At 36.7% G+C, this 15,151-nt stretch overlaps 1 protein-coding gene across 2 annotated transcripts in view; it reads left to right on the forward strand.

Annotated features, from left to right (window-relative positions):
• LOC126470153 (plastin-2) overlaps positions 1–15,151 on the forward strand; it is a 237,643-nt gene that overhangs the window by 96,159 nt on the left and 126,333 nt on the right. For both annotated transcript variants that reach the window (XM_050097772.1, XM_050097771.1), the window contains exons 3-4: positions 11,442–11,704; positions 14,062–14,269. In XM_050097772.1, coding sequence (XP_049953729.1) covers positions 11,442–11,704; positions 14,062–14,269 — 471 coding nt within the window. The remainder of the gene's footprint in view (positions 1–11,441; positions 11,705–14,061; positions 14,270–15,151) is intronic.

Genomic DNA, 15,151 nt, shown 5'->3' on the forward strand with positions numbered 1-15,151 from the left:
ATCATCGAATCTGTATGATCAGTCCATGAATGCAGCAGTAACACATGCAGTGTTCTTGTCACGTACGCCACTACTGGATAGAATGTTTTGTAAGACAATATGTCGTGGTCTGTCATTATAAATTGTCATTTACATGTGACGTGTGGTGTTAGTATTTGGTAACAATGCATTTACCAATAGGCATTTGCCAATAGGCAGTTTGTCAGTGCATTTCTATATGATCACTTATCAAGGTAGAAAACCAACTCAAGTGACTCCTACATCTAATTATCCTACCTTATTTATTCATGAAATATTTATCATGTATGTAACATTTTTAATGAATTGTAACTGACCAGTGAAATGTCATGTATAACAGATACAATTATATCAGTTGTTAATATGTTTATAGTTCATTCTTTGTACGTAGTTCAGTTTCCCCCTTAACAGAAGAAAGACCCTCCCTTCAGAGGTAAACGGCCATTATAGATTATCAGTGAAAGATTTAAAGGAATTTTCTTGATGGCGACTGTGTTACTAAGTGACTATCCCAGAACCCATTACCAGTTGCAAGTTGCCTACCCAAAAGCTTCCATGAGCAACAAAAATTTGATTTTCAGTATTTCACATTATTGACAAATTTAAAAATTTAAAATGTTGTCATAATCTATTCATTAAGAGGTATAATGTTACGTGAAAAGTTTTAAAACAATAAGACAAGTATTACAGCCAGAAACCGTTTGTTGTGAGGCAGCATAACCGATGGCATGCAACTACCTGGACTTGATTCATCCAGTATTTGAGAATGAGGGCACTTAGCGATTTCCAACAAACTTCACACAAAATTTGAAACCTTTATCAAACTTTTTGTCACTGACATCTTCCTCAGAAGGATGAAAGGAAAATGATTTTATCACTTACCACATTTTTTTTGCTGTTCATTCAATAAAACTCCACATCAGACACGTTTTAATTTTTTACTTCTCTATTGCCAACTGTGTTCATAACACAGTTTGCAGACGGTATCCACATATACAACTGAATATATGTGCAAAATTAGAACTTCTTCCAATCCATATGTGGCATACAGCAAACCAGTGCTTAACAGTATTGGTTAAAAATAGTCTTGGTTGCAATTTTAGTTTATTTTTCAGCGATGGACGCAAGAGGCACCAAGATCTGCATAACGCATTCCCGTTCACAGGAGCGAGTAACAGAGTAAGATGGGGGCTTACTGTTACTCGCTCCTGTGAACGGGAACACATTATGCAGATCTTGGTGGCTCTCGAGTCCATCTAGAAAAGATAACCTAAAGATACCTAAATAAGGCAAAACGCATTGTTGAAAAATAAAAACCTAAAATTGCAACCAAGATTGTTTTTAACCAATATCTGCAGAATTATGTCACTGTAAGATACCCGGTGCAGGAACTACGATGTCCTGTACACTGACATGCATGAAAAACTTGGTTTTGCTTAAAATGGAGCACAGTGAGGGCACTTAGCGACTTCCAATAAACTTTAAGCAAGCATAATTTCAAATATTTTCACAAATTTTCTCACTTAAATGGTTAATGTCGAATATTTAACACATTAATTTATATGTAATGTAATCAGACATTTGAAGCTGTTTTATGCATGGTAGTTTGATTCTTTAAAGAAGTGGGGTGTATTGGTTTTTAGTTTGTATTAATAACTCATTTCAAAATCGTTATTTTCCACAGATCTGATCACAAGGTGGTGATTTTTTTAAAGTCACGAATATGGAAGAAAAAGGATTGTAATAAAGACATTTGCATGTATCACTGAGTGCAAAACTTTTATTTACCCAAATACGCTGTTTGATGATGTAGTATAGGACTTGGAATGATGTATTATAGGCCAAGTTCTGTCATTGAAATCTGGATACATAACATGGGCCAGGAAACTACTTCAAACAGTTCTTATAAAAAGTAAAACATTGTAACAACTACATAGGACTGCATTTTCATATAGTTCTTCTTCAGTCAACATATAGTGTTTTTGGCTCTGGTATTTATACAGCAAGTATCATGCGAACCATTGTTATGCTGCTTGTAACAAGTATTACCAGTACTGCTGTCTTGGTAAGTTCTAAGCAAATATTTAAGTGTTGTGTAATGCTAACTGATATTACCAGTGTTTTGAGGATTTTAGTACTGAAGGTAAGCAATTACTGGAGGTAAGCAATGATGTATGTGAAAACAGTGCTGGAAGTGAGTGGGAGGGAATAAATTGCACTGATTAAGAGCTGATATTATTAAGATGGAGTGTTCAAATAAAAATATAGTAACCCAGTAGTGTGAGGATTACTGCAAATGAGTCATTTTAAAAGAATGTTTTTCAGAAATTGATTGGGCCTACATTCGATTCTCTGCCTGATTTAAAATACACTGAAATATGTACCATTACAGGAATAACAACTTGAGGAGCAGAAAAAGGGGTGTGTGTGGGGGGGGGGGGGGGGGGAGGTATAATCAGGTTTCTTAGGTCGAAATTATGTATAAATCTCATTTTCATACTTTTAAAAAGAAAGCAAATAGGTGGACATGCCTTTAATATATTTGTGTAGGCTCTGCTCATTCATATACAGGGCTATTACAAATGATTGAAGCGATTTCATAAATTCACTGTAGCTCCATTCATTGACATACGGTCACGACACACTACAGATACGTAGAAAAACTCATAAAGTTTTGTTCGGCTGAAGCCGCACTTCAGGTTTCTGCCGCCAGAGCGCTCGAGAGCGCAGTGAGACAAAATGGCGACAGGAGCTGAGAAAGCGTTTGTTGTGCTTGTAATGAAATGCACTCACATCAGTCAGTCATAACAGTGCAACGACACTTCAGGACGAAGTTCAACAAAGATCCACCAACTGCTAACTCCATTCGGCGATGGTATGCGCGGTTTAAAGCTTCTGGATGCCTCTGTAAGGGGAAATCAACGGGTTGGCCTGCAGTGAGCGAAGAAACGGTTGAACGCGTGCGGGCAAGTTTCACGCGTAGCCCGCGGAAGTCGATGAATAAAGCAAGCAGGGAGCTAAATGTACCATAGGATGGTCTCCACCACATTTCCATCATGATGTTCGGCATTTCTTAAACAGGAGATTGGAAAACCGATGGATCGGTCGTGGTGGAAATCATGATCAGCAATTCATGTCATGGCCTCCACGCTCTCCCGTCTTAACCCCATGCGATTTCTTTCTGTGGGGTTATGTGAAAGATTCAGTGTTTAAACCTCCTCTACCAAGAAACGTGCCAGAACTGCGAGCTCGCATCAATGATGCTTTCAAACTCATTGATGGGGATATGCTGCGCTGAGTGTGGGAGGAACTTGATTATCGGCTTGATGTCTGCCGAATCACTAAAGGGGCACATATCGAACATTTGTGAATGTCTAAAAAAACTTTTTGAGTTTTTGTATGTGTGTGCAAAGCATTGTGAAAATATCTCAAATAATAAAGTTATTGTAGAGCTGTGAAATCGCTTCAATCATTTGTAATAACCCTGTATATTTCATTCTCTTTTTAACACTTTGGTAGTTAAAAAAACTACTCTGGCAGTGAAGACTGGCATGTGTAATGTCCTTGAATAGTGTTAATTACCTGAATGGTAAGTTAATTAGGCCATCTTCCAGTAATGGCTACATTCAGCTAACTATACCTGTAACTCTGGTGTCTGTTATTTCAGACATGTCGCAAAGAACAGACACCATTTTGATCCTGCGGCCACTATGAATTGAGACGAAAAGGAATAAAACACATTAGCTGTCAGTGGCCATTGACTTACATCATTGGGGCAAGTTAAAAATTTGTACCGGACTGTGAATCAAACCCAAATCTCCTGTTCACCAGGCAGATGCACCGACTACTATGCCATCTGGACACAGGCAACTCTAGCACGCCTACCGTCAGACCCAAATTCTCAACTTACACCACACACTACTGATGCAGTGCCCCTGCTCATGGGCCTCATTACTTGTGGCATCTCATTGATTCCCTTAAGAGTTTGAGCTTGGTGTGCATCTACACTGAAGGCCAGTGACAGCCAGTGAACCCTTCTGTGCGTGTGCACACAAAGCTCGAACTGCTTCAGGAATCGCTGAGATTCTGTTTTTTGTTTTCTTGTTGTGATATTGTATTTTTGGTCTACATTTACCATCTTTGAAGTTTCAGTATTTGTTGAGTACTACTGCAGGTTTGACTGTGAATGTGCTTCAATATACGGATTTTAACCCTCTATTTACTGGAATGCTAAAAAATATAAAATCAGGGCTCAAAATTTTTACTTCAATACTTCAACTGTTATTGAATTAATACCAAATTAATTTAAAAAATCATACAAAGTTATTAAAACACATAAAAGTCTTGACAGGATTATACAGGCGGAAGTCCCAAAAAAATCATACGGCTAGTGTTATTGCTTTTGGTGATACTTATAAAAACAGTTATTATTATTATCTTTCCTTTCTCAGACCTTAGGTCTGGTTCGGAATGAAAGTGACGCGGACCTTGATCAAGCGTCACTTCCTTTTAACTGTACGGTATATGTTACATTGCGTTTAAGAACTTTCGGGTAATTGAACATGTATCAATAATTACGGATTTCTGAAGTTGTATATATAAGTTTGGATGTAGCTGTATTGCATTGATGTACTGGTGGATATTGCGTGGTATGACTCCTGTAGTTGAAAGTATAATTGGTATAATGTCCACTTTATCCTGATGCCACATGTCCTTGACTTCCTCAGCCAGTTGGATGTATTTTTCAATTTTTTCTCCTGTTTTCTTCTGTATATTTGCTGTATTGGGTATGGATATTTCAATTAGTTGTGTTAATTTCTTCTTTTTATTGGTGAGTATGATGTCAGGTTTGTTATGTGGCGTTGTTTTATCTATTATAATGGTTCTGTTCCAGTATAATTTGTATTCATCATTCTCCAGTACATTTTGTGGTGTATACTTGTATGTAGGAACGTGTTGTTTTAAAAGTTTATGTTGTAAGGCAAGCTGTTGATGTATTATTTTTGCGACGTTGTCATGTCTTCTGGGGTATTCTGTATTTGCTAGTATTATACATCCGCTTGTGATGTGATCTACTGTTTCTATTTGTTGTTTGCAAATTCTGCATTTATCTGTTGTGGTATTGGGATCTTTAATAATATGCTTGCTGTAATATCTGGTGTTTATTGTTTGATCCTGTATTGCAATCATGAATCCTTCTGTCTCACTGTATATATTGCCTCTTCTTAGCCATGTGTTGGATGCGTCTTGATCGATGTGTGGCTGTGTTAGATGATACGGGTGCTTGCCATGTAGTGTTTTCTTTTTCCAATTTACTTTCTTCGTATCTGTTGATGTTATGTGATCTAAAGGGTTGTAGAGGTGGTTATGAAATTGTAGTGGTGTAGCCGATGTATTTATGTGGGTGATTGCTTTGTGTATTTTGCTAGTTTCTGCTCGTTCTAGAAAGAATTTTCTTAAATTGTCTACCTGTCCATAATGTAGGTTTTTTATGTCGATAAATCCCCTTCCTCCTTCCTTTCTGCTTAATGTGAATCTTTCTGTTGCTGAATGTATGTGATGTATTCTATATTTGTGGCATTGTGATCGTGTAAGTGTATTGAGTGCTTCTAGGTCTGTGTTACTCCATTTCACTACTCCAAATGAGTAGGTCAATATTGGTATAGCGTAGGTATTTATAGCTTTTGTCTTGTTTCTTGCTGTCAATTCTGTTTTCAGTATTTTTGTTAGTCTTTGTCTATATTTTTCTTTTAGCTCTTCCTTAATATTTCTATCATCTATTCCTATTTTTTGTCTGTATCCTAGATATTTATAGGCATCTGTTTTTTCCATCGCTTCTGTGCAGTCGCTGTGGTTATCCAATATGTAATCTTCTTGTTTAGTGTGTTTTCCCTTGACTATGCTATTTTTCTTACATTTGTCTGTTCCAAAAGCCATATTTATATCATTGCTAAATACTTCTGTTATCTTTAGTAATTGGTTGAGTTGTTGATTTGTTGCTGCCAGTAGTTTTAGATCATCCATGTATAGCAAATGTGTGATTTTGTGTGGGTATGTTCCAGTAATATTGTAACCATAATTTGTATTATTTAGCATGTTGGATAGTGGGTTCAGAGCAAGGCAGAACCAGAAAGGACTTAATGAATCTCCTTGGTATATTCAACGCTTAATCTGTATTGGCTGTGATGTGATATTATTTGAATTTGTTTGGATATTAAGTGTGGTTTTCCAGTTTTTCATTACTATGTTTAGGAACTGTATCAATTTAGGATCTACTTTATATATTTCCAATATTTGTAGTAACCATGAGTGGGGTACACTATCAAAAGCTTTTTGGTAATCAATGTATGCATAGTGTAGTGACCTTTGCTTAGTTTTAGCTTGATATGTCACCTCTGCATCTATTATCAGTTGCTCTTTACATCCTCGTGCTCCTTCGCAACAGCCTTTTTGTTCTTCATTTATAATTTTGTTCTGTGTTGTATGTGTCACTAGTTTCTGTTTAATGACTGAAGTTAATATTTTGTATATTGTTGGTAGGCATGTTATGGGGCGATATTTTGCTGGGTTCACTGTGTCTGCTTGATCTTTAGGTTTCAGATAAGTTATTCCATGTGTAAGTGTATCAGGGAATGTGTATGGGTCTGCAATGTAACTGTTAAATAATTTAGTTAGATGTGAATGTGTTGAGGTGAACTTCTTTAACCAGAAATTTGCTATTTTATCATTTCCAGGGGCTTTCCAATTGTGAGTAGAATTAATTGCTTGGGTGACTTCATGTTGCAAAATTGTCACTTCAGGCATTTGTGGTATCATCTTGTATGTGTCTTTTTCTGCTTGTATCCACCGTGCATGCCTGTTATGTTGTACCGGGTTTGACCATATGTTGCTCCAGAAGTGTTCCATGTCTGTTATGTTTGATGGATTGTTTATTTCAATGTGTGTGTTATCTATTGTCTGGTAAAATTTCTTTTGGTTTGTGTTGAATGTTTGGTTTTGTTTCCTTCTATTTTCACTTTTTTTTGTATCTTCTAAGTCGTTTGGCCAATGCTTGTAATTTCTGTTTCTTTTCATCTAATAGCTCTGTCGCTTCTTCTTGTGAGATTTTACCTAACCTTTTTCGTTTGTTTTTCCGAGATTTCATTTCTTATAAATTGTGTTAGCTGTCCGATGTCTTGTCTCAGTTTTGCTATTCTGATCTGTAGCCTGTGTTGCCATGCTGGTTTTGTGGGTTTCTTCTGTGTGTTGGTTGGTTCTGATCTCTACCCAGTGTGTATATTTAGTGTAGTGAGTGCTCCTATATATACCAGTAGTTGTAACTCTTCCACAGTTGTGTTTTCATTTATTTTGTTGTGCATGATTGTGTTGATAGTTTTTATTGTTGTTTCGACTTGTGGGTTATTTGGTGGTCTATGCAAGAATGGTCTAATGTCTGTATTTGTGTCTTTGTATTCTATATATGTTAGCTGAAATTTTTCTTCTATATCTAACATGTGTGTCACTTTGTGTTCTATTTGTGCTTGTTCTGGTGGCTGCCTTAAGATTTCGTTTTCCTCTGATTGTTTAATTGGTGCTTGTTGTTCTTTGTTTGTTTGCTCTGGGATGTTTGAGTCAATTACTGTATTTTCTTCTTCTTCTGATTGCACATTATTTTGTTCCAGTATTTGTTGTACTTGTTGTTTGATGTTATCTAATTCTGACTGGGGTATCCTGTTATTTTTGATTATTACACGGATCTGATCAGCTAGTCGTTGTTCTGTTAAAAATTTTAATTCTGGGTATCTGGTAATAAATGTTGTGTATACTTGTGATCTGTATCCAGTTGTGTTGGTTCCTAGGTTTGTTGCTTGGTAATAACAGAACATGAGGTGTCGATTAACTTCATCTGACCATCTCATCCTCTGTCTTTGTTTTCCTTCTAGGGTGGTTGCAGGAAGCATATCCTGCAAAACACCTCTATTCGGATTTAAATCATTTTCCAGTTGGCTAGCAGTGTCGTTACCATTGTGGGCGGGCATAGGGTTCAAGCGCCGTCCCCGACCATGACGGCGCTTGTCCGAGGCTTCATTAGTTCTGTCCTGAACCAACTAATCACACTAAAAGGGGGGTTAGCCCTATTAGTGGTTTGTTCTTTTCGTCGCCTTTTACGACTGGCAGAACATACTGGAGGCCTATTCTTTTCCCGGGCCTCCACGGGATTTATTATTATTGTGAGGTTTATTATTATTATTATTATTATTATTATTATTATTATTATTATTATTATTATTATTATTATTATTATTGACACACAAGATGATATTACACTTTGAATGAGGTAGAAATTCCACTTCTGTAGATGAACAAAGGTCACATCTGCCTCTCGAATTGACAAATGTTGGCCAATGAGATCCAGTATTCTGAAAACATATGTCATTTGGTACTGAAAATGCTACCTTTCTTCTATTTGGAATGGAAAGAGGAGAAGTTTGATCATCTTTTGGCCTTCCCCATTTTTTGGACATTTGCTTTCCAAGTGTGAGTAGCCCAAGTGTAGTTTTATGTTTCAAGTCACAGTGGAGGTGTTCCTTTTGTGTCACAGTATGAAATACAGGAATTCACAAGGGTCATTTCTACCATTGCACAAAACAATCCGTACAAATACTTTTTTGACTTTGTCTATTTCATAAAGACACCTAAACATGTCAGCTTTATCTACGCCACCCGTGTGTTCATTATAATCTCGTACAGCTATCAGTGCTCCCACTTCAATCTTTGTTCCCTCTTTCTGGGTTCTGGGTACAGTGCATATTTCATTTCCATGATAATTTGAAAGAAAGTGAACTGCACAATTGTCCACCCACTTGACAAACAAGAGGTCCGTGTCTGAGAATCTAAAATCAAACTCTCCTCTCTTCAGACACTTACCTGCTACAAACTCTGGAAGTCCTTCACGTTTTGGTCATACAGTACCACAGGAATAAATGCCAACGTCCTTCAGCTGCTCAAAAAGCTTAGGAGAGGAAAAATAGTTATCCATCATAATGATTAGCCTTTTCCTTCTAAAGATTTTGTCAAATTCAATACTACAGAACCCTCTAAACCAACATTATTTTTGGAGATTTTAGTGGAATTTATTCTGCTTTCCTTGGTATATTTCAAATTCATAAATATACTGAGACATGTCTGATGATGTGCACCAGAGTTCATATCCTCTTTTGATGGGCTTCATGAGATTATATTATTTGATTGGAAACCTTCCTTTGAACACCACCATTCTTTCATCAATACATTGTACTCTTGCTGGATCCCTAAGTTTCATGAAATTCTTGCTCAAACTCAATACTAGTGGGTGCACCGTATACAGTTTATCAGAGTTGGTGTCTGGGATTGAAAGATTGTCATTTACATGGAGGTTGTCAATAATTTGGAAATATTGCTTGTCATTGTATGCTTTACTAGTGGAACACCTAAATTTGGGTCGCAGGACCAGTAATCTCGGATTCTGGGTAAACGGTGGTAACCAAAAAGAAACTGTAGGCCAAGAAGTGCATATATGTCATTGGAGGTTATTACTGGTATGCATCTTTGTTTCTGCTGGGAATATAAACTGCTTTGGAAAAAAAGATTTTCTACAATGTCGATGTCAAAATAACACAGGAAAAAGTTAACTGATGTATCAGTCCTCAAAGTATTCTAAAACTACTTCTGAATGTTGACTAAAGATGGGTATTTTTGTGGAGAAATTCCTTTTCTTCCACTGCACAGCAGAGGCAGGTACAGCTTGAATATTTTCTTTTCATTCTCCTCCTCTTCTTCATTTGCATTTACTGTAGGTATTGCTGTATTTTGTGTAGAGCTAGCACATGCCTGAAGAGTTTTTGCATTATTATTCTTTGAATTACTAATCATTGTTTCATCTTCACTGCCATCACTACATTCAAATGGTGTGTCAATATCATCTGGAAAATTGTCTAGTTCAGTAAGAATTTCGTCGTCTGTAAGACCTCTTCTGTAATAGGTTGCCATAGCCTAAAACAAAATAAATAGCATTTTTATTTTTTTATATAAAATGAATTGCCTTACTGTCATCAGCAATGAAACATTTTTATTTTAAAAGAATATGAAACGTGAAAAAGCTACATATGTCAAAAGTAACCTAACGTCAATACAACCTCAGATTGTGACTCCTAAGTACCAGTCATATTTCGCATTATGATTGAGTAGTACAACGGCACTGTACAGACATTTTATCAGAATTAACATTAGTATTTATAAAAGTTACTAAATAAATATTTTCACTCACATCAGTGTATCTATAAACCTAATTTTTATTTTCGTAACTTCACAGCATTATTTCGCACACCAAGCAGCTATTTGCAGCACAGACGTTTATATTAGAGTCTGCTGTGTACGCTTTCAAATGTTGCATAGTCTGTGCTGACATCTAGTGTAGGAAGCATGAACTTTTAGGAATGTGACCTGTGTGTCCCTACAGGTCTAACGGGCTGTTGAGTTACATAATTCTGCACAAAACATGCCGGGACAGCTAAGTCCTGCAAGTAAATAAAGGGTTAAATGACTACCAATACCCCTAAAACAGGAAAGTGTTCTCTGTAGCATGTGTTTGTAATTAGAAATGTCTGTTTTCTGGACACTTCTAATTTTTAATGAATAACAAAAAATGATACCATCATTAAGTTGGTGAAAAAGTCAAAGGATTGTATAATTTACAATCACATATTTTAACAAGATATTTTGGCATTCTTGAGTTCTTATTTACAATTTTGTGATTATGTTGTAACTATGTGTTGTCCTTCAATTTTTCTTTGTCACATTCAATCAGGAAATGAAATGTGCCACAATTATAAAGATGTAGGTCACGGAAATGACTTGTCGCAATTTGTATAAAACCTTAAGAATTACTTCATGGTATTGGGGAATGAAGTAGCTATCTTCCAAGAAATAAGTGCAGCTGTTTGTCAGTGATAGCTGCAGTTCTTGTACTACAGTGTCTTGCAAAAGGCTTTAATCGAAGTCCACTGTTAAAAATTGCACAGTCTCGGACTTGTCAGAATGCATTTTGCAGACTTCTACTTTTCCACAATGATCTTCACCCTTGCTACACTAAAATGTGTTAAATTTAAATTCTGCTCATTGGAAAGCTTACCTATCTGATACGCTCAACATGTACATTCCAGATAACACGAACACCATGCAACCTGCCAGCACCACAGATCTGCTCAAGGGCATCGATGGACTAGATTACATTCTGAATAAAAGAGATTTTCTGCTCATTCTTGAGACAAGAAACTTGACTTGAATAATCAAAAATGCCATGAATTGTTGCATATGTTGAAAGACTAAGTCATTTGCCACCTGTATAAATTTCACTTTATGTAGTAAAAGATTTTATTAAACAGCATGTTATTTGTTTTCTGCAGCTCTGTTTAGATCTAAAATCAAATGAAGTTGGAAACACATTTAAGAAAGTTGTGTCGAAAAAAGAGAATTTAGAAACACTTGGAGGAATGTCAGATGCATCTAGTGAAGGTACAACACATTCAGTGAGGTTGGAGGAGCAACTGGCATTTTCTGATTGGATTAACACAAATCTGAGGCTTGATCCTGATCTGAAGCACTTACTACCAATTGACTCAGAGGGCAAGACACTTTATGAGAAAGTAAAAGATGGTATTTTGTTATGGTAAGTAATGTCCTTTACCATTTTCTGATATTATTGTATATTTGCTGTGGTGTGCTTCTGTTTGAACACCAATATATCTTCACTGGTAAGATAAGTACTCAATGAATAATTTGAGATATAGTTAGAAACTTACTCTGGTTACATAAGACTGTAAATCATTCCTTGATGGGAAGAGACCAATCGCCTTTCATGAAAATATTACTGTAAAGTACAACCAAATGATTATTGTGATTTGATTGTTGTTAGCTTTTGTTATTGCTATTTGTAACATTTGTAAAGTAGTTTGTAACCTTTATGTGTAAACTGTTAATGATAGTGTGCTTGCAAAGATGTATGGTGTGTATTTTCTTTGTGTTTATTTTTCTGTTCTTGGTGTCATGCACACGCCCCCCACCCCCACCCCCACCCGCCCGACCATCACCTCGCTCCCTCCATAGATTTCGGGAATTATTATTAAGAGGTTAGCTGAAACTCTTTGCTTGGGTATGATAAAAATGCACTGAGTTTACAAAACTTGATTTATACAGTGGTTGGTAATTACATCACCACTTGACAAATCCTGAACGTGGTTTTAAAAGTTCAGTGTTTGACATCTTGTTTCTCTCGTAGTAGTAGTAGTAGTAGTAGTAATAGTAGTAGTAGCAGCAGCAGCAGCAGCAGCAACAGTAGTAGTAGTAGTAGTAGTAGTAGTAGTATCATTCCTGATAGTTTCATTTTCCTAAGTTCGTTGAACTAAATATCAATAAATTGCTACAGTAGAATATATTCAAACTATATTTGAGGTGTAATGAGGGCTTAAAAAACCCTGCTAGCTAGCGTTTAATTATAATAATATAACTTATATGTCAATAGGAGGTTGCAGATTGGAAATGTGTAAAAGTGGGCATTATCTTGTTGGCTGGAACATTGTGTGTGACCAGCAATGGAAGTTTGCATAGGAACACTTGGATTTCATCATATAATTCTGCAACCACTGCCTTGTGGTTGACAACCAGTGTGAATTGTGTCCTTAAGTAGAATGTTATAAAAGTTTTAAATTCTCACATTGTTAATTGCAGTGTACACTTGACTACAGGGCAAAAGCAAGTAATCATGTTAGTAGAAACGTTTAAAACTGTAATGTGTGTTCTCAAAGTTGCAGTTCATTGGTCATTCATTCATTCATTCATTCATTCAGTAATGTCTTCTCACTAGTTGTGAATGTATTAGTCTAAGATGAGAAAATCAGTCACTATGCTCCTTTCTTATATTTTGTGTTGAGATTTACCTTCACAGTGTAAGTTTTCAGTGCCTTACTATTCTGCTGTGTGACTAGACATATTGTTCTTGTAAGCATTTATGTAATGGAGCAGTCGAGAACTCTGTGGCGGTCGGGGGGGGGGGGGGGGGGGTTGAGTTAGACTAGACTAGAAGATGATGGTTCAGTCATCATTTTGGTAGAATAGTTTCATTATGCTAAGTGAAGTGAAATGTTGGTGCTTTGATTGTTGTCATTGATGCAGCAATATCTTTGATCACAATGATTTTAGCTTGCTGCACAAATAGTGAATGCATTATTTTTTCTTTGAGTCTATTTCTAGTCACCCATTTCACAAATGAAAGGAGTTGCCCTTTCTTGTTGTTCTAATGAAAGAATGTCCTGTTCATTTACATTGCCAATCCAATTTGTCTGTTGATTGGAGTGACACAGTGGTAAGACACACGAAGGTGGGTTCATATCCCCATTTAGCCATCCATATTTAAGTTTTTCATTACGTCCTTAAATTAATATGTATGGCAATGGAATGGGTGATCTAGTAAGGCTGTATCTGATTTATTCCTCATCCTTGCCCACTTAAGACAAATGTTAGTGCCCATTGGTCTTGGGGAAGGGATGTTAAGATTTTAACCTTCCTTTCAGTCCTGTGTTGCAGTGCACTGCAGAAATCTGAATTATGTCGTAGCTGAGAATAACTGCTCCCTCCCTTCCTCCCTCCCCAATCCCCTATTGTATGTTGTTATCTTTCAAGTCCATGTGAAACTTTAACTATTTGTTCAGCTACTAGAAAGCTGTTTGTGTTGTTGTAAGGTGTGAAGTAATTACGTTAACATGAAGCATTCATGTTAATTGTGAAGTATTCATGTTAATTGACTTTCATTGTGGGAATAGCTTGCTTTGTCCTCAGTTATTAACAGCTTGATAGTTCTGTTAATGACCTGAAGGATAGTACTTAGTGTTAGATTTATTAATCACATAGATTGATAAAAACGTCACAGAGAGGTGTGCAGTGATATAAAGCTTGTATTTTAAAGATTGTGCATGTTTTACTCAGAATAATTGTTTCACTAACGTAGCATGTAACCTTTCCTGTTTGCAGTAAGATAATAAACCACTCTTGTCCTGATACCATTGATGAAAGAGCCATAAATAAGAAGAACCTGACTCTGTACACAAAGCATGAAAACTTAACTCTAGCGTTAGTATCATCCCAAGCTATTGGTTGCAATATAGTAAACATTGATGCACATGACCTTGCTAAAGGAAAACCTCATCTGGTCCTTGGTCTTTTGTGGCAGATTATAAGGGTATGTACAATATGTTTTTGTTTCTTTCATGAAAACTGTTGTAGATTGTGAACTATATGTAAAAGATGTGTGTTAAGACTGTGAAAAAGTACACTGCTCATAAAAATTAGAGGGACAAAATTTTAAACACCTGTGTCATTCAGGAATGTTTGGAGTGAAATAAATTTATCATGGAAAACGAAACCTTTATTTAACGGAAATATGCATATCCCGTTCTCTTCTCATCACACAATTCACTACTGTGACCACAAATTCAATATACTGTCATAAACGAAGTGGAAACTCTTTCAGTTAAGTCACGTAAGGCATAAAAAGAAACATTTCAATATCTGGTGGGCCTTCCACATGCCACTACTACCGCCTCACGTATTCAAGGCATGCACCTGACAAGTCTGAGAACATTTTCTTGCAGAATTTTTTTCCCACTCCTCAGGAAGGACCTCTGCAAGCTGCAAGAGTTTGAGGTGCTACAGGACGGAATATCCCATAAATGTTCAGTAGAATTGAAGTCAGGACTGAGAGCAGGCCAGTCGAAAATTTGAAGTGCGATGTCCTGTGATGTTTGCATGGTGGCTGCTGGTGAGTATCATCTCACATTGTCTTGTTGCAGGATAAACTGGGGACACATTACAGCTGCAGTGGGCACAGTGTGACCCAGTACAATCTCATTGATGTGCCTTTGAGCACTAAGTCAGCATGTGAGTATCTGAAAGTCCAATCGCCTATGAGCTCTGGTGCCCCTTCACACCATGACTGAGCCGCAACTAAATCTATCAATTTCTTGGACTGCTGCTTCACTATAATGTTCACCACGATGGTGACATATATGTATATGCCCATTACATCATGTTAGACGAAAGCACGACTCATTTGGTAAACAAT

The sequence above is a fragment of the Schistocerca serialis genome, chromosome 3, assembly GCF_023864345.2.
Source record: "Schistocerca serialis cubense isolate TAMUIC-IGC-003099 chromosome 3, iqSchSeri2.2, whole genome shotgun sequence".
Lineage (NCBI taxonomy): Eukaryota > Metazoa > Arthropoda > Insecta > Orthoptera > Acrididae > Schistocerca > Schistocerca serialis.